Consider the following 17,837-nt stretch of genomic DNA (forward strand, 5'->3'; position numbering starts at 1 on the left):
AAAAAAGTGAAATAAAACCATTATATTGATTAAATCAATAGAATAAAACTATTGAACTCTCTTGGGTTACCAAGCTGTTCGGTTACATGTCATTTTCGTTGGTCCATATACTTATATTGGTGTATTTTTCGAGTTAATATTAATTACAATTAGAATTTTGTTGCGCAAAATTCATTAACGAAAGGAGAGAGAAAAAAAACTTGTTAGGGAAGGAGTATGGCCCGGCCCGGCCCGGCCCATCAGAGAACAGTCTATTTTGTATAGCAACCGGGCCGAGTTTTACGGATCAGAATTCACGTAATGAACCGATCGCTCTTCCATTCACGAATGAATAATTCAAATGGATCTTAACCGTTTTGTATTATAGCGGGAAGAGTATATCTTCGATCCCGCCACGTATTGCATTTAGCATACACGTGTCCACGCACTGAGACACGTACCCCCAACACCTTCTTCTTTATAGACCAGCTCTTCCAAGGACAAAAAACTTGCTTCAGCTTTCACAAATCACAATGTCCAACAAATCTACGATTTTGCCACTCTCACTACTTCTCTCACTAACTCTCTTCTCTTTACTCTGTCTCCATCAGTTCCCTGTCGAGGCTTTGAAGGATGATGTTTCAGGAGATCAGCCCTTGGTGACGAGAGATCAAAGGAGGACTCTTGTTGTTGGTGAAGATGGAGAAATCTCAGCCGTTGATATCACCGTCGAGAACAGAGGACCCTATCATCTACAGTTCATCACATTGGCCCCTAACTCATTGCTTCTTCCTATACTTCTTCATGCAGATATGGTCTTCTATGTTCACACAGGTACTAATCCCAAAATTCATTCATTTTTGTACTTGACTTATCAAGTACTTTGGGAGGGTTAGGCAATCTATGTATCTGGACGAGGGCCTCTACTGTATAAGTCATTGTTGTGGCCCTCACATATGTTCGGTATGTTTACCAAATTCAAAAAACTGTGTGGACTTGGTAAGACTCGATGTCTGTTGTCTGTGATTAAAATTGTAAAAAAAATTGGAAAATTGTTGTGGTTTCTATTGTAGGGCTCTTAACCCTCCAAGTCCAGTCTTTTTATCAAATAAAAAAAAATTGTATGTATGACTCATACTGATAAAGATTGGATTTTTGTGATTAAAACTGCAGGGAAACTACAGTGACTTCTATTGCAAGAGCTCTTAACCCTCTAAGTTCAAAGTTCAGTTTGTTTATCAATTCAAAAAAAAATTCTAAGTTCAAAGTTCAATTTGTTTATCAAATTCAAAAAAATTGTGTGGACCTCATATTGATTGAATGTTTGTGACTTCTACTGCATGGCTCTTAACCCTCTAAGTATTTGAGGTTTATATGGAAAAAAAAAATAAAATATATATATATATATATATATATATACATATTGTTTTAATACGGGTGTGATGTTTCTGGGCTCAGGAACTGGAAGGTTGAGTTGGGCAGACAACAATGAAATAAAGACAGTGCACTTGAGAAGAGGAGATGTACATAGGCTGCCACCAGGGTCTGTTTTCTATGTAGAGAGCAACTTGGAGACGGAGCGAGCGAAGCTTAGAATCCATGCCATCTTTTCCAATACAGAGGAGGGAACATATGTATGAGCTTCCAGTTTTTTTAGGCAATTAGTTTATATATACATAATCTTGTCTCTAAATCAATATTGCAACTCTTGTAGGATGCTTCTATTGGGGCATTCTCCAGCATAAGCGACCTGGTTCTTGGATTCGACACCAAAGTACTTCAAGCAGCGTTCAAGGTATCATTCATATACTCTACTCTTGCAATAGAGTAACTCTGTTTTGAAAAATGTCCTAATGAATATGAATGAAATTTGGTTTTCTAAGGCTTCTGAAGAAGTTTTAGCGGAAATAACAAGCGCGACAAGGCCACCGGCTATAGTACATGCTATGCCAAGGAAGAAAAAGACAAAGACGTTCTGGGAGTCGGAAGCTCGATTGATGTTAAGACCCTTCTTAGGCGGTCGAGGTGGTATGCCATATATGGTTAATGGCAAAAAGAAGAAAAGCAAAACATTCAACATTTTTGATGCTGAAAAAGATGTTGAAAACTGTAATGGGTGGAGCCTTACGGTAAACAGGAAAGATTTGCATACACTGGAAGGCTCTAACATTGGCATTTTCATGGTGAATTTAACAAATGTCAGTCTGAGCTAGCAACCCAGATCAATATCTACTTGTGTTTTAGTCGTAGGATTGCAAACTTGTGTATTGATGTGTTTTGTTTTTTCCCTTTCGCATTCACAAGGGATCAATGATGGGGCCGCACTGGAATCCAATGGCTACAGAGGTGGCAATAGTTCTCCAAGGACAAGGGATGATTAGGGTTGTTTGTTCAAGCATTGCAATGGAATTAGGGTGCAAAAATATGAGGTTTAGGGTCAAGGAAGGAGATGTCTTTGCGATACCGAGGTTCCATCCGATGGCTCAGATATCTTTTAACAATGATTCACTTGTTTTCATGGGGTTCAGCACCTCAAGATGGACAAACTATCCTCAATTTCTAGCAGGGAAGAGTTCGGTCCTACGAACTTTGGACGAAGAGGTCTTGGCTGTGTCTTTCAATGTCAGCAACACGACAATCCATAAGCTTTTGGCTCAGCAAAATGAATCAATCATACTAGATTGTACGTCGTGCGCAGAGGAAGAGCAGAGGATAATGGAGGAACAAGAAGCAGCCAGGAAGAGGGAGGAAGAGGAAGAAAGGAAAAGAGAAGAAGAGAAGGAGAGAGAGGAGGAGGAGGAGAGGAAGAGGGAGGAAGAACAGGAGAGGAAAAGGGAAGAAAAAGAGGAAAGAAAGAGAGAAGAAGAGGAGAGGAAGAGGGAGGAAGAGGAAGAAGAGAGGAAGAGGGAGGAAGAGGAGGAAAAGAGGAAGAGGGAGGAAGAAGAGGCCAGGAGACAAGAAGAAGAAAGGGAGAGGAAAGAAAGGGAAGAAGAGGAGGAAAGAAAGAGAGAGGAGGAGGAAGCCAAGAAAAGAGAGGAAGAGGAGAGGCAACGTGAGGAAGAGAAAAGACGTGAAGAAGAAGAAGAAAAGGAAAGGAGGGAGAGAGAAAAACAGGAAGAGGAAAAGAGAAGAAAAGAGGAAAAACAAAAACGAGAAGAAGCTGCAAGGAGGGAGCAAGAAGAAGCAAGGAGCCAAGCAAAAGAAAGACAAAGAAGACAGAGAGAAGCCGAAGAAGAAGCTAAGCGAGAGAGGGAGAGAGAAGCCAAAGAAGCAGCTAAGCGCAGGAGGGGGTGTGAACAGCGAGGAGATTGCCCAGAAAAACAACCTGAGCCAGAGCCGGAGAATACCAAAAAGGCCACAAGCATCATCTAACATGGAAAGAGCAATGGAATGAAGAGGGTGGTGGTGATGACAATGGAAATAAACAAGAGTTTTAATAAGATCACGAGGTTTTTTTTTTTTGCTTTTATCAGAGTTTTGGACGTGGATCTTAATAAGAAATCCTCTCATGCGTGCGTCTGGTACCAATGTTCAATGTTTTCCCAGCTAATAAGACTTACTGCAAGTGTTATTTTCTTTGGATACTTGAAAGTCCTCCTTGTGTTTTACTGGCTCCAACGAAACTCTTGCTTTTTCTTTTTTTTTAATCTTTCGTTCAAAAGTTACACGGCCCAACAATCGTTCTTGAAAGTTGAAACAGCTATAATTATAAAGAATCCCCTAATTTGCTGTGTACTTATGAGAGAGATCCGAAGCATATGACAAAACAGATTTCTCCAATCTATTTATTTGTTCATGAATGCACTCTTTAAAACGATAAGATTTTGAATATTTAGAAGGTGGGATGAGGGTGATAACCATTTCTTGTTTGGTTGTATTTGGGAGGATGAAAATCTTTGTAGATGATAGCCAAGCTCACTAACCTTATTACAAACTAGAATTTTCACCTCATATTCATTTGTCATTCTCACCTCAATTGTAATTCTGTTACCTTGTTCTTTCCATAGGTTATATCTATTCTTTGTTCAGCTGCTTGATGACTTCATGCTCAAGATACAACAAAGAGCAGCAGGAGATGAAGCTCAGAGATGGGAAAGAATATAGGAGGGGGAGTACAAGCAACAATCTGCCTCTAATTTTTATTTCAAAATTCAGAACTAAGGGGCTTACCAAAAAATCTGTAATACAAGGAAAGTAAGTAAGCCGCACACATAAAGAGCCATTCATACATTCATGGAGCTAGTTACATAAGAAACAACAACAGTAATGTCGTCAAGCTTACCACCATAGTAGTGGAATCCAGCATCTTGAGCAGCTTTAGAAAATGGGGTCTGCCGGTACCTATCCTGCGCCCGATGGCGTGCCAAAGCAGCTATCTTCTGAGCTGTCAGCTGGGGTTCTAAGCCCTCTTTTAATGCGTGAATAACAACAGCAGTAACCTCGTTGTTGTACAGGTTGTCAAATAAGCCATCCGTTCCAGCAATGACAACATCACCAGGGGCCACAGAAATGGTAAAAACCTGGATAAAAAGACAACCAACTCTTAAGTTAGGAACATTAACCGATTTCTTGTTTTACTGATTGATCGTTTACTTGATTCAGTCTCTCACCATAACCATTCCAGTTACATTTTTATAATCATTTTAAAAATGTATAGCTAAATTCATCCATGTAATCAACACAAAGTATCTACTTTCAAATATTTCGATATGCCAAGTTAGAAGAGTAACCAATTCATATATCTATTATGTACTAAACTACCTAAAGATTCATTTTTTGTTAGCTAATGGCGATTAGGATAGCCTATATATACCTAAAGATTCATTTTTCGTCAACTGATGGGGATTAGGATAGCCCTAGAGGAAAAGCTTCGGTATCCAAATTGACTCAAGAACCTTTATTAGTGTTGAAATAATACTAAATAATAAATATACAGGCATAATGGATTTGGAATGCTATGATAAAAATTGAAAACTCGGTATAAACTGACCTGACCAGAACTTGGTAGATCACCGGTACTACCACTCTCCAGTTGATATGTAAAATTGAAGCTATGTTGTTGCACTGGGGATTGAAAGATGGTGGATCCATCACGAACCACTATGAATCCACTGTCACCCAAATTAATGGCATTCAGTCCCTGTTGGAAGGAGTTAAAATCAGATGATACTGACAACTTGGGTTGCAAAACTTGAAAAAGTAGTCTGTCCAAAAGTGTGGCACTTATAAACACGAACTAGTTTAATTATTGGCCAGATGAAATAATAGGTACTACTACGTCAACTGGTGAGTACAAATATAAGCTCAAATAAATTATTGAATATGCTACATAATCATCTACATGCATTGGCTAATAAAAAACACATGATAAGCAATATTGGGAGGTCCCCATCCCAATATTGCTCTCGCAGAAGCACGTTTGACTGTGGAGTTTCAATAGGATCTGCTGCAACTCCTCCAAAGAAAACCGGTGGTGAAGTAGCACAGCGAAATCCACCTTGGGCCCTACCCTGGCCCAGCCACCAATTTGTCCCTTTTGACACCCCATCTGGGCCCTCAAGGCTTTGACTCCCGTCCCTCAAGCCCAGGAGTATCGATTGTTACTGATTTGAGAGTTTGGCCTATTATGTTCAGTACTTCCCCTCATCCCCAGGGCGATGTGGGATTTATGAGATAGTCCTGACACTTGGCAGCATGACGGACACTTCGATCACGCTTGCCCATGCTTTCAGCGCATCCTATCTCACCCCCTAAGGAGGCTCACGTCCCCATCAAGCCCACACTTTCAATCCTAGGGCCTCGGCTCCGATACTAACTATAACGGCCCATCTCCTCAAGTCCAGTAACACTTAGTCCGCTTTGAGCCCAAAGCGGACAAAGTGTTACTAGATTTGAGGGGGCGGGTTGTTACATAAACAATGGGTTTTTAAATTTATGAGCATGTCAATGGTGGTATTTCACATCAATTGACAACGAAAAACGCATGATGAACCAAGACGCAAGCAGCATTTATCAGCGGATCCAGAAACCACCATTTATACAAATGCATCAGCTAATGCCATAAAAGAGGTGGAAAAAATAACATCTTTCAGAAAACCGGCTTTGTCCCTATCTTAAGCAAAAAAGAGGAAAGGGATCCTATAAACTCCAGAAACGATTCCCAAAAATAATAACAACATTAAAGCAACAAAATTTATTCCAAGGAAATCTATCAGTGGAGATCTTAGCCATTATGTCTGGAATAGAGACAACTATTACATTCCAGGGAAACAGAAAGCCACAATCTAGAAACAATATATTATCAGGGACAAGAATCAAATAAACTCTTCAAATTTTTGTGGCATTTGGCCAGTAGATTCAACCCGAGGACGATAGAAGCACTTCCATTCAGAAAAAAATGGCAATGCCCATGGAAAAGAAAGTCATGACTGATCAGGAAGAAGGAAAACAACGAACCTTTTCAGTAAGAGCAATGATGCAGGCAGTTGAGGAACCCTTGGCTTTTGTGCCTGAATGGGCCTTCTCTAATACCCTCACTGGGTCAATAGAACCTTTAGGCTCCTCTTGAATAGCAGCCACCGAATTAGACATAAGTTCACGGGAAAATAATCCTGAATTAATGCCTACATCTGCCCATCCACCCACACCGTCTGCTACTCCAATGGCTTGCTCCTCTACACACATAAAGTGAGCATCTTCTCCCCCAGTTTCTTCCTTGTCGGGATGCGGCAAGTAACAGGATCCTGAAAGCAGCTTCAATGTTCTGTCACCAACAATAATTCAGAAGTCAACGAGCAGCTAACAAGTCTGTACTAACTGTAGGGAGACCCAAATCCAATTCAAGAGCCAAGTTTGTCTTAGCATGATCAAATCAGAAAGCTCTTACAATAAAAATGTGTTCCATATAAGTTAAAATAACACCACATTGGGCACAAAATCAAATAGGTATATATGGCAAAATTATTTAGTATATTTTTAAGCAGCTAAATCAATGCAGGCGAATGAAAAGACACCAAAAAGCCTGAGTGGTAAAAGCACATACTGATTGAATGAAACCGTGGACTTCAGAGGCTGTTCATGTAGTGAACTGCCATCAAATGACAAATCATGAGCAGCCCCGGCAGCAAAACACAAAGGGGATGCAGTATGGACATTTTTGAACGAGGCAGAAAGTGGACCAATGTCATAATTCCTTGGCACCATAGAGTGCCCACAAACCAGACGACTGATTGGCGGTTTTCGACTTCTCATACTAATGGTAGCTTTTTGGCAACTATTATGAATTCTATCAGTAAAATAAACACCACCAGGTTTTGCAAAATCCACGTCATTCCCACAGCTTGAAATCATGTCATCTATATGTACATCGCCAAAGACAGGTTTCGAACCAGAAGCAGCCATAGGTCTCTTCCTACCCCCAGTGTTAAAAGAGAGCCCAGAATTCTTCACGCTAGCCTTCACTTGTTGCCCAACTATTGCTCTACCAATATCAGCACAAACAACTGGGTTGTTCAGCTTTGAGAGGACGCCAAATAGCATCTTAGTCCCTTCTATGCAATACCCTTGATTCAAGAACTACTTTCTCACTCACTACCTGACTCCCAATATGAGTAACAAGTTTATTCCTCATCACTCTTAGCACAATTACCTCCGCATCTCCTCCCAAATATGCAAAGAAAACCTGATATGGGTACAAAAATTGACATAAGTTAAAACTGCATATAACCCTCTATTTCACTCCAAAGAAATCCTGGTGACATTTTTGGCAAAAGCAAAATTATGTTCAAGATTGAATATTTCCCCAAGATTCACCACTCACAGAAAAACACAAGGACGCATAGCTTTGAATCTTTGGTACCATTTCATTTGTTGCAATACCACTATACCAGTTTCATTATAAGCAAAAGAGAAATGAACTCATAAAGATTCAGTTACCTGTTGAGGCAGATTATGGTTGATTAACAGACCAGAAGGGCGAGAGAAACCCTAGAAGCGGAAGCTCTTGTGTAGACGGAAGCTCCGATGAGTTTCTCTCACCAAATATCCATCTGTCTCCCTGCTCGCGTAGGCTTATACACAAAGTAGAGACAAACACCACGCGCGGAAAAGATTTGTCTTTTAATTAAAAATTGATTCACAGTAATTCAGATTTTCAGATCCAGCTAATCATTCTAATGGTACCTCAGGACGTAAGTGCCCCTGCCAAAGGTTGCGTTTTTACCATAAGATATTAGGGTTGCGTTTTTACACATGCCAAACACTTCGTATTCGGACAAAAAAGTGTTTGGTTGAATTGTGCATTACAGTAATACAGCAATAAGTTTGGAAGCTTAAATTGTAGGGAGTTGCTTCCACTCCCAACGCAACTTGATTTACTCCACTTTCGACTTCAAAATACGAGGTTTTTTTTTTCAATTTTGTCTTCAATCAATTTTATTATTCTATTTGTATTTGTCAAAAATAATTTTATCAAAAGTTAATTGATATCAATGAAAGATATTCAATTTTCGCCACAATAATTTTAATAGCGCGTCAAACTCTTTTTATCACCACAACTCAAATCACCTTACCATAATTTTAAAACTCTCCTCGCCTCACCACATCACTGGAGGTCAAAACACAACATACTCCAAAATAAACTCTTAGGTGTAAATGAACAGGATACCCCAAGATGTTCGAGAGCAACGCTATAATGACTTGGCTTGAAGCTCGATTCGTTTGTTAAACGAGTAGGGATAAGGCTTAGATTTTAGGTCCGTTAGCTAAAATGAGCCAAGCGGCTTGGTAAAGTACGACTCATTTACACCCCTACCGAAAGGCTGGTCAAATTTGAAACTTAGAAGGGTCTTTTAGGGATCACAGGGAGTAATTGAAGCAAGTTGTTGGGGCTGCGGCTGGGTTTAATTGAAATCTTTAGATAAGGAGCGACTACGAACCACTCAGTTGACGTGGAAACATGTGGTAGGTCGTTGGCGCATGAATTGCGGAAGAGTCTTGAGCCACATTCGGCCCGGATTCATCAAGGCCTTCCAAATATGCTATGTTTTTCCCTTTTGGGCTGGGCCAACTACAATTGTGGGTTTTATTGCTGATCACCGGCCCCGAGTGTTTTTGGGTCCCGATTCATTCAGGCCTTGGAAATATTCTTTTTCTTGGGTCCAAAAGCCTTTTGGGTTGGTCCTGCTGCATTGGGCTATACCTAACGCAGATACTTGTACATTTTTGTGAGACCAAGAGGCCTCGACACTAAAATCTATTAACTCACAAAGCCCAATTTAAAAACCCGTTTGCACACTAATGAATAATTTCACATGTTTATCTTGGTATTAGTTGTAGATAGAAAATAAATTCATAGTCGAAAGCAATTATGGAAAGAATCATCTCAACCCAAACACATAAAAGATATTATCCGTTTTGAGATATGAACCAGTACTGATTTGTTATCCTTTGGTCGTCATCATTAGTTCTTAGACCTAGAAACCAAGTCATTTTATGAGAGAAGTTATGCATTTGCTGATAAACCACTCAATTGAATTATACCAATTCGATGTGAGATATTAGTTTTGACTCTCTCTGTATTTACGGGTTGGGTTATGTCAAACCCAATAAATGGATAGGTAAAGACCACGTTCAAATGAACAGAGTCTTTGCTCCGATACATGAACAATATTATTCAATCTGGACCAAAGGCCTTAGCATATTTATTCTTCTGAGTTGGGCCTCTACTTATAAACCACTTGATTGAATTAATTTTGACTTTAAAGTCCTTGATGTCCCGAACTAGAGTCAATACTTTCGCCCATTGAACTGACTCGTTTGTTGTGAATTAATGATGACAAATAAACGTTATTGACAAACCAAAATTATCAAACTAGCTAGAACCCAAAACAATTGATGAATTACAAACAAAGTAGCAAGTTTGAATACCGAGTACCAATCAAAACATTAATGGTCCAATGGGTAGCCAACAACACCTTGTTTGGAGTAGACAATGAAATAGCAAATACCAGAAAAGACTGCTCCAATGCAGGCTAAGCAGTAAACAATGTCAAAAACGTGGGTGTGAAAGTTTGACCAACTCCATCAGACACCATGCATGGACCATGCCTGTATCGCAGAGTAGGTATTCGTCAAGGTCTGCCTTTGTATTATTGTAATTTAAAGAAAGATAGTATTAATGTAGGCGGCAATGACAGAGGAATCATTAACATAAGCAAAAGCAAGAAACTGATACAAAATTGTAAATGCAGAGGAAGGGGGGGTCCTATTTAAGGACAATACAATAGGTAGACATCAGTGCCGTCCAGCTATCGTAAAGGCAAGAGCATTAATGCAGGCATAGTCCATGCTGTCGGGGGGCGGATGAGGGTATCTTCATTTCCCGTGAAACCGTTGGATCTGTTTTTTAAAATTAAAAACAACGCCAGTCCCACACTATTAAAAAGATCGGACGATGTTACATGAAACTGCTGGGTTGTCTGCAATCCATTGTGGTCCGAATCAAAATTTACGTTAATTCAGCTGTGCAAAAGATATGTTAAGATATGTTGAACTTGGTGGTTTATCGGTTATAAAAAAATCTAATAGTAAAATGGAGTTGGGGTTTAGTTCTTTTATTCTTTACACTGTACGTTCGGCTGCTATTTCCATATTACCTATCAACAAAACTCATGCCGTGTAGAGAATCCTTGTATGTCATCATAGATGCTCACAACTTATCTAAATTTTCTAGAGCAAACAATTTTTTTTTTATTATTATATATCAAGTTGCAAAACACAAACTTTGGACGAGAAGAAAAGGACAAAGAACTAAAGACAAGCAGAAATTGGACTTTGATAGATTATTCCCTCAAAATTTGTCAAAGTGGTCTTATTTTATGTCTAGAACTCTAGATTCGCTAGCCTCTCTAATCAATCAAAATTATATTAGCAAAAGTGACTCTTCTTTCTCACGTAACCACCTAACTCATACCCAACCCTCAATTTCACAACGAAAATAATAGATGTTGTAGTCCTCCAAAGTTTGTTTAGCCAGGTTACGGGTCGCCTGCAGTAGAAATCTTGTTTAGCCAGGTTAAGGGTCCTATGCAATAGAAATAGTGCAGTGTCCTTTTAGTTTTAATAGTCATATTAAGGGTCATGTAGTAAAAATCACTGCAGTGTCCTTTCAGTTTTACTCACGTACGTTCAATCTGTTTATTAATGATGGGGTCCATTTAAAAACAAACTCGACATCGATGATTATAACTGCAATGACTACTCCGTTGTTAGGCCATCATTTCTGTTGGTGGTACAGTACTGCCAGCTCTCAGTGAGATTGAGTTTATGACAAACACTTCCAACAGTGACTTTCTTCATCTCAAATGAAGGCAGCCCCATGACAAACTTAAATTCACATTAAATTGGCTACAATCACAAAAGCAGCTAAATGTGATGCTGTTGAACATTAATGTTCTTTGTTCATTACCAAAAGATAGATAATAATTGAACATCTGATAATGAAAATCAAACATGAGTACCACAATTGATCAATTCAGATCCTCTACCTGCAAAACTCGAGAGGGGAAGCAGGGAAGGAGAATCAAAATAAATAACAAGGTCTAACTTGATCTATCCAAATCGATACAGCCAGAACATATATATAGAACAAGTGATGACAATTTATCCTACTCTGCTACACAAAGAATGCAGCTCCATGGACCTCAAACAATTGCAGGGGTTCTTCCTTCCAATGCCAGCGATTTTAGACACCCATCATCTTTGCGCAAGTTTGCCGAATGATATTTGGATCCCCAAAGGTCCAAAAGAAGCAAAGAGTATCCAGATTTGAGGCTATCTTAGTTCAATGCCACTCGGAGAAGTTCTCGACAAACTCCAGTCCAACAACACATCAAAAAAGCGTGATTGCCGAAGAAGATTTCATACTTAGCTACACGGAGACTGCTTTCCCCCTGCTACGCCAATTATCTACAACCAGATGACCTGTACGTTGTACAAATGGAGGAAGTATGGTTCATATCACGAGCTTCTTCCAATATCCTTACCGGAAAATTCTCCACCTCCATAAGATGCTGCTGCTGCAGCCACATCAAGGCCACCATTGATCGATGTAATTAAAGCAGATAAACCTCCATTGGGGCTGCCACCTGCAGCAATTCCCAGCCCAAGAAAATCAAGAGTTGTTTCCTTGGGGCCAAACACAGGAGTTCCCATCATCAATTCCTTTAAACCAGAGGTCCCATCACAAGGAAGCCCAAGCCCGAGTCCTGCAGCAATTGTGCCATTCTCAGCCTCCACATGTCGTTGGCCCCATTGCAAACTATCTTGCTGTGCAGCCTTTGAAGAAGAAGGAACTATCCCAAGTCCACGAAGCAATGAAGCATTACTAGCTGCAGCACCCATTTGAGCAGCTTTTTGTAGAAGTGCAGTGGCAGACATGGCTGGCTGCGGTGGTGGTGCATATCTTCGTTCCTGCCCTGCGGTCCCAAAAATGGACGACCCGGGATTGGTGGAAAGACATAAAGAGATGGGTTCTGCAGACGAAGATGGGGCGAGATCCGTAGTGTGATCAGGATGCCCAAATGATCTGATTAGGTCAGCAAAGGCAGGAACCTGAGGAGGCTGTAAGCTCCCTGAAGCAGTCGAGGAAGCAAACAAGCTAGCAAATAGAGTACTGCTGGTGCTCCCATTGTTTCCTGAGCTGGTGCTGCCGCTACAGCTTCCATTAAAGCCAGTTGTTGTTGTTGCAGGCGCTGGTCCATCATCGACAATTTGAGTTGGATTTTCAGGCACTTCTTTATTACAAAGTCAAAAGAAAAAGAGAAAAACAAGAGCACTTAGACATATGGGGAAGGAAAGTCGAGCATTTCTTTATAAAGAACTTTAGAAGAAAAGGGAATCAATAATAGTTTCCTTTCCTTAAAGCCACTTCTCTCTTTCTCTTAGCTTTTGAATCAATTGGGTTTCCTTATCAAGATTTGCCCAAACTGAATCTCAAAGAGTATAGTAAGAAAAGAAAGCAGACTGATATGGATGGCTCTCTAGTTACCGTGTAAAAACACACCCAAGTAACAACAAATATCAGTAACCGACAAAAACTGCTACACTCCAAGATCCGGGAGACAGAAAAACAACAAAATTTTAGTTCTTTCTTTATTTTAACATAATAAAATCCGGCAAAATGCAAACTAAAATTTGAAATAATTCCCCATTCTGGTTCATTTTACCTGGACTTCGAATTTGCAAAACAGAGGATGATGCACCAGTTGACTGAGAAACAGATGATGGGACTGTAGCAGGTGCTGTAACAGTAGCTGGAACTGAAGGTAATGGAGGCGATTCGGCGACCTTGGCCTCCGGCTCCGGTTCCGGGTTCAGATTTACCGGAGGTGCTCGATTTTGATTATTACGACTCTGAGGATGAGTCTGGGCTCTAGCACTCTCCTCTGTCAATGCATCACAAAACGCTCTGTGCGTGATAAAGCTATCCCTTCTGTACAGGACCAGAAGACAAAAATTTCACAAACCCATATGCAGCAGAGATTACAGAACCCAAACATGGCAAGAATATCATAAACCAACCTAGAAAACAGAGTGCCACAATCGCATTTATACTCTCTGGTGCCGCAAATTTTTGAGTGAGCTTTCCAATCGGACTGCACCGCGTATTTCTTGGAGCACTTGTCGCACTTCCACTTCTTCTCGCCGTGTTTTCTGCAGAAATGCTTCTTTATTCCAGTAAGATCGCCCAGAGCTCTGGACGGATCGTGGTGGACACAGGTCACCTCGGGGCACACATAGACTCTCTTCTTCACTTCTTTGCTCGATCGCTGCCTAAGTTTCCACGGCAGATTGTGTCCACGCCGATGAAGCTGCAGATTCTGGTCTCTTTGGAAGCCTTTGTTGCAAATTTCACAAACGAATCTGTTTGTGGCCATGAGGGTTTTTGGAGAAAGAGCAATCACCTCTGCATCTGGATCTGCAATAAATTATCAAACAAAAACCATAGAAGTTAAGATTTTTAAACCCACTTCATTTCCATGTCTTGTTCTTTACTTCTTACCTGGCATGCCGGGGAGGTTTCGCTTCTTCTTGGTGGCAGTGGACTTCGGCGGTGGAGGTTGATTACCGGAGGAGGACACACTGGCCTCGCCAGAAGCTGTAGAGGAATTATCCAAATCAACCGGCATGAGTGATTGCCTTCTGGGGTTCCAAGAGAAAATTTAGAGCAGATATTCCAAGAAAATTTTGTTTATAAAAAGTTTCTCTTTTGCCCTTTCTCAGCAACCAGTCAATATCCCTCTTTTTCTTTTACCCACCTACTAGCTCTCATTACTGTCTCTGACAAAATAACTCGCATTAATCGAAGAAACTCAATCATTAAACCCAGTCCCCTCAAAACCCAGAAAAAGAAAAAACAAAGTCACCGGAAAACCAAGTGCCGGAGACTGGAACCTGATCTAACAGTCCAAATTAAATCAATAAACTGCGAATCCCTACAACAAAACACTTCGAGAAAGATCGCATATGGCATGTGCGATAAGCAGAGAATCATAAAGAGAAGCAGAAGACTTTTTGTGTGCGAAAAAAAAAAAACCGAGGTTTTGCCAAGTCTTTGGTCTTGGCCTCGGTACTCTCTTCTTTTCAGAGGACAGAAAAAGATTATCAATAGAAAATGAGTTAAATAAGCGAGTTAAGTTAGTGACGCGGGACTCAGTTAATCAGAGGGCTTCTTGACCAAGTTTCTATTTACAGAGAGGATTAACCGTGCACTTGTCGATGTCACAGACAGCCAGAATAGCTTGGTATTTCTGTTCTAATTACATAAATGGCGAAACAAAGACTGGCGTGGTATTCGGTGGTTTGTCGGCTAATGATGGTGTTCGGATTCAACCACCCGGATAACCTAGTTAATTATCTCACCAAATTTAAAATATACAGTGTCCGAGATTGAGATTGGGAATTAAAACTAAACAGCTGATATTATTTCTTTGTAAAATCTTAATTTGGTAAGTTTTTTCCATTTTTCAAGTTTCTATGGCCAGCGTGGTGAGGTATAGAGTTTTTGTTTGCAACAAAAGTCAAACTACTTTTGTGTAAACTTTTGACATCCTTGGACCAATGAAGATTTGCCACGTGTAAGAGTGTGACATTGTGCGTTCCTAGTACTTATCTTTGTCTTCCTCGATAAGAACATAGATTAGCGGGGTGATTGTTATCCTAAAAACCTAGAGAATAAATAAAAAGGTGTCCACACCCCTTGACTTGAAGGGTGGGTAGGATTGAACCGACCTTTGATTTGAGTCCTCATGTTAAGAATATGTAGACTAGGCCACATGAAATAGATTGAATTTCATTATTTCATAAGTAATACCGTCAATACGTTGGACCTACGATATAAAGTCCCATACGTAGTTGACAGTGGTATATAATTGACGAGTCATTGTAAGGTTCCTCTCAAAATTCAAAACACACAATGTATCGGAGCAAAACTCGATTTATTTGGAATTGACTTCTGTATAGCTCCAAAATCTGCACCAACATTTTACGGTGGATCTGTAAACTGCGGACACTCGCTCTTACAAAAGTCCAATATGTTTGTGACATGGGCATAAGTCAACTCAACAAAGGCCCATGGCCTACACAGTCGATCTACGAGCTCAAGATCCCCACAAAAACCCAACATATCCATAGCCTGAGCAACAATTAATTATGGGGATCTTCAGCTCTAAACCGACAATAGTATACTAATTTCTATTGTTTGTGGTGGATGTTCTAACACACAAGACTTGGCATATGTTTATGACAAATGGACACATTAAATGTATAAATGGCCTACTACATGAACAATATTATAGAAATTAGTCAAATTACGTGCAGTGACATTGTTTTATATTTGAATGCTTGATTTGATCTCTAGTACATAAGATGACGATAAGGTTAAGTTTGGAAAAGGAGATTTTATTGGTTGAAAGATGGAATACAACCACAAAGCCGGCAATTCATGCACTTTTTTTTTCTGCAAAATGTATCATCGCTTGCATTGACTTGGGTAGCCTCTCTCTTTTACTAATTCAAAGTCAGCATTATTTTAGGCAGTGTTACAGGGCCCATTCCTACTTTTATCAAGAGACATCAAGGGCCTAATGACCTATTCAATAATTGAAATGGTAACTGTTGCAATCTTGATCTCATAAGTTTTATAGCGGATGAGAAAATATGGAATTTTCCGGAGTCTGCGATTCTCATATGATCATGAAGAATAAGTTCGGTGGAGAAAACACAAAAGTATTGTATGATGCGATATAACTCTCAAACTATTATATGAGAATTGTATACTATAAGAATTGCAATGCTCCCATGTATGTTTTATAGGACGTGGATGACAAGATTTAATCTAACGAGAAGTCATTTAGTAGAAATACTACACATCATGACTCCACTTGTTATGTATTGTATAACCCAATCCACAAATGTGTGGGAGTGTTATCAGTTGATATGTCCCACATCGCTTCGCCAAACTAAGTGATATGGGTTTATATGAGCTAGTCCCCTCTCACATGTTTGAGGCATTTTTCCTTGGGCCCAAGTACCATTAAGTAAGACAATCCAGGGAGGAACAAAGCCGTGTAAGCTCGATATATCCACGGGAATCGGTAAATTCAGAGCGGATAATATCATAAATGTGAGTAGAGTTGGGTTTTTCGACCACACATATATGAATCAGGGAGCCAAATATTAAGTTAATTAAAGTAACTATCTAAGGAAAAATCAAAGGAAGCTCTCCTCTCCTTTCAATTGCACCATTGTTGTTGAGGTTTTTGTTCGCCCCAACAATGCCTCCATGGCTTGTACCCTTGACCTAGTTGGTGTGGGGGAGAGCCACTACCACTACACCAACTAGGTTAAGGATACGAGCCACGGAGGCGTTGTTGGGGCGAACAAAAACCTCAACAACAACCATCACCTAAGGAAAACCTACAAGTCAATCCCCACTCATGAAATTTCTCTTTCATTTCTCACTTTTAGAGAGATAAGAAGAAAGTATGGGGAGTGAATATCTCAGTGTTTCCAAAAATTCCTATCTTCAACATCAAAGTGATTCCCTTGATTCAAGTTCTAACCATTAGCTATTCATTAAAATAACATTCCCCTTCTTTTGTTTCAATGTATCTGGCTCTGCCAAAGTGCATAATTAATGGAGCGTTGGAAATAATAGAGGAGTTCAGGCTTGTATTCTTACGTATAATTAGCACCGTAGTTCTAGGTAAATAGGCAAATCCTAAGTAACACTGTGTCAACGTTTCATGGCATTGATCTTAGGTTTCCTAAGCCCAAGTACCATTAAGTGAGACGGCTTAAGAAGAACAAAGTTGTGCAAACTCGATGTATCCACGAGAATCGGTAAACCCAAAACGAACGATATATTTGATGTGAGTAGGAATGAGATTTTCAACATTTTGTTTCCGGTTTCAAACAACGGGGATGAGTAGGGAAAAGCGAATGCATTGTAGGAGAATCAAGTCTTTTCAATGTTACTGCTCTTTGAACAATTGTGCGTGACAGAAGAAAAATATCAGCAAATAGCTTAATGAAATGTATGTTGTCCAACATTAGTCCCTGTGAGTTTCTCTGACAATGTGCGGGGAGCTAATTTTCTTCATATCATACATTTGTGATCCTTATCAACCAACCATTATGGTCATCAGGGTATGAAGACAGTTATAGTGTAATGTAAGACTTCAAGCAATATCTTTTGGTTCATGAGCTCCCTCCTCTACAGCGGATCATATTATCCGCTGATATTATGAAATCTCGGCCCATGCACTCCAACCATGTTATCCGTTTTAGGTTTACCA

General features: G+C 39.9%; 3 protein-coding genes across 5 annotated transcripts; 1 reads left to right on the forward strand and 2 right to left on the reverse strand.

Annotated features, from left to right (window-relative positions):
• Nucleotides 1-512: 512 nt before the first annotated feature.
• Nucleotides 513-3,514, forward strand: LOC120012602 (vicilin-like seed storage protein At2g18540). Its single transcript, XM_038864040.1, has 5 exons — nt 513-813; nt 1,438-1,613; nt 1,694-1,774; nt 1,863-2,177; nt 2,284-3,514. Exons 1-5 carry the CDS (start codon nt 513-515, stop codon nt 3,349-3,351), a joined length of 1,941 nt encoding a protein of 646 aa, XP_038719968.1. The 3' UTR covers nt 3,352-3,514.
• Nucleotides 3,515-4,092: 578 nt separating this feature from the next.
• LOC120012336 (probable protein phosphatase 2C 80) lies at nt 4,093-8,072 on the reverse strand. Its single transcript, XM_038863717.1, has 5 exons — nt 7,915-8,072; nt 7,022-7,660; nt 6,436-6,742; nt 4,970-5,119; nt 4,093-4,499 (listed from the first exon to the last, which is right to left on the reverse strand). Exons 2-5 carry the CDS (start codon nt 7,516-7,518, stop codon nt 4,203-4,205), a joined length of 1,251 nt encoding a protein of 416 aa, XP_038719645.1. The 5' UTR covers nt 7,519-7,660; nt 7,915-8,072; the 3' UTR covers nt 4,093-4,202.
• Nucleotides 8,073-11,410: 3,338 nt separating this feature from the next.
• On the reverse strand, nt 11,411-14,660 carry LOC120012335 (zinc finger protein GAI-ASSOCIATED FACTOR 1-like). 3 transcript variants are annotated; one of them, XM_038863715.1, is made up of 4 exons: nt 14,042-14,660; nt 13,561-13,957; nt 13,206-13,471; nt 11,411-12,770 (listed from the first exon to the last, which is right to left on the reverse strand). In XM_038863715.1, exons 1-4 carry the CDS (start codon nt 14,166-14,168, stop codon nt 11,998-12,000), a joined length of 1,563 nt encoding a protein of 520 aa, XP_038719643.1. In that variant the 5' UTR covers nt 14,169-14,660; the 3' UTR covers nt 11,411-11,997. The 3 variants fall into 3 exon arrangements, with proteins under 3 accessions (XP_038719643.1, XP_038719644.1, XP_038719642.1); XM_038863716.1 differs by having other exon boundaries at nt 11,411-12,731; nt 14,042-14,659; XM_038863714.1 differs by having other exon boundaries at nt 11,411-12,773; nt 14,042-14,657.
• Between the last annotated feature and the right edge of the window lie 3,177 nt (nt 14,661-17,837).

The sequence above is a fragment of the Tripterygium wilfordii genome, chromosome 13, assembly GCF_013401445.1.
Source record: "Tripterygium wilfordii isolate XIE 37 chromosome 13, ASM1340144v1, whole genome shotgun sequence".
NCBI classification, from domain to species: Eukaryota; Viridiplantae; Streptophyta; class Magnoliopsida; order Celastrales; family Celastraceae; genus Tripterygium; species Tripterygium wilfordii.

Coding starts and splice junctions, on each gene's coding strand:
- LOC120012336 (XM_038863717.1), bottom strand. CDS start 7,518: ATGCTATTTGGCGTCCTCTCAAAGCTGAACAACCCAGTTGTTTGTGCT. Junction 6,743..7,021: donor TCCACGGTTTCATTCAATCA/GTATGTGCTTTT, acceptor TGTTGGTGACAG/AACATTGAAGCTGCTTTCAG. Junction 5,120..6,435: donor TCATTGCTCTTACTGAAAAG/GTTCGTTGTTTT, acceptor TCCTTCCAACAG/GGACTGAATGCCATTAATTT.
- LOC120012335 (XM_038863714.1), bottom strand. CDS start 14,168: ATGCCGGTTGATTTGGATAATTCCTCTACAGCTTCTGGCGAGGCCAGT. Junction 13,958..14,041: donor AAACCTCCCCGGCATGCCAG/GTAAGAAGTAAA, acceptor AATTTATTGCAG/ATCCAGATGCAGAGGTGATT. Junction 13,472..13,560: donor TGTGGCACTCTGTTTTCTAG/GTTGGTTTATGA, acceptor GGTCCTGTACAG/AAGGGATAGCTTTATCACGC.
- LOC120012602 (XM_038864040.1), top strand. CDS start 513: ATGTCCAACAAATCTACGATTTTGCCACTCTCACTACTTCTCTCACTA. Junction 814..1,437: donor GGTCTTCTATGTTCACACAG/GTACTAATCCCA, acceptor TTCTGGGCTCAG/GAACTGGAAGGTTGAGTTGG. Junction 2,178..2,283: donor TCATGGTGAATTTAACAAAT/GTCAGTCTGAGC, acceptor CGCATTCACAAG/GGATCAATGATGGGGCCGCA.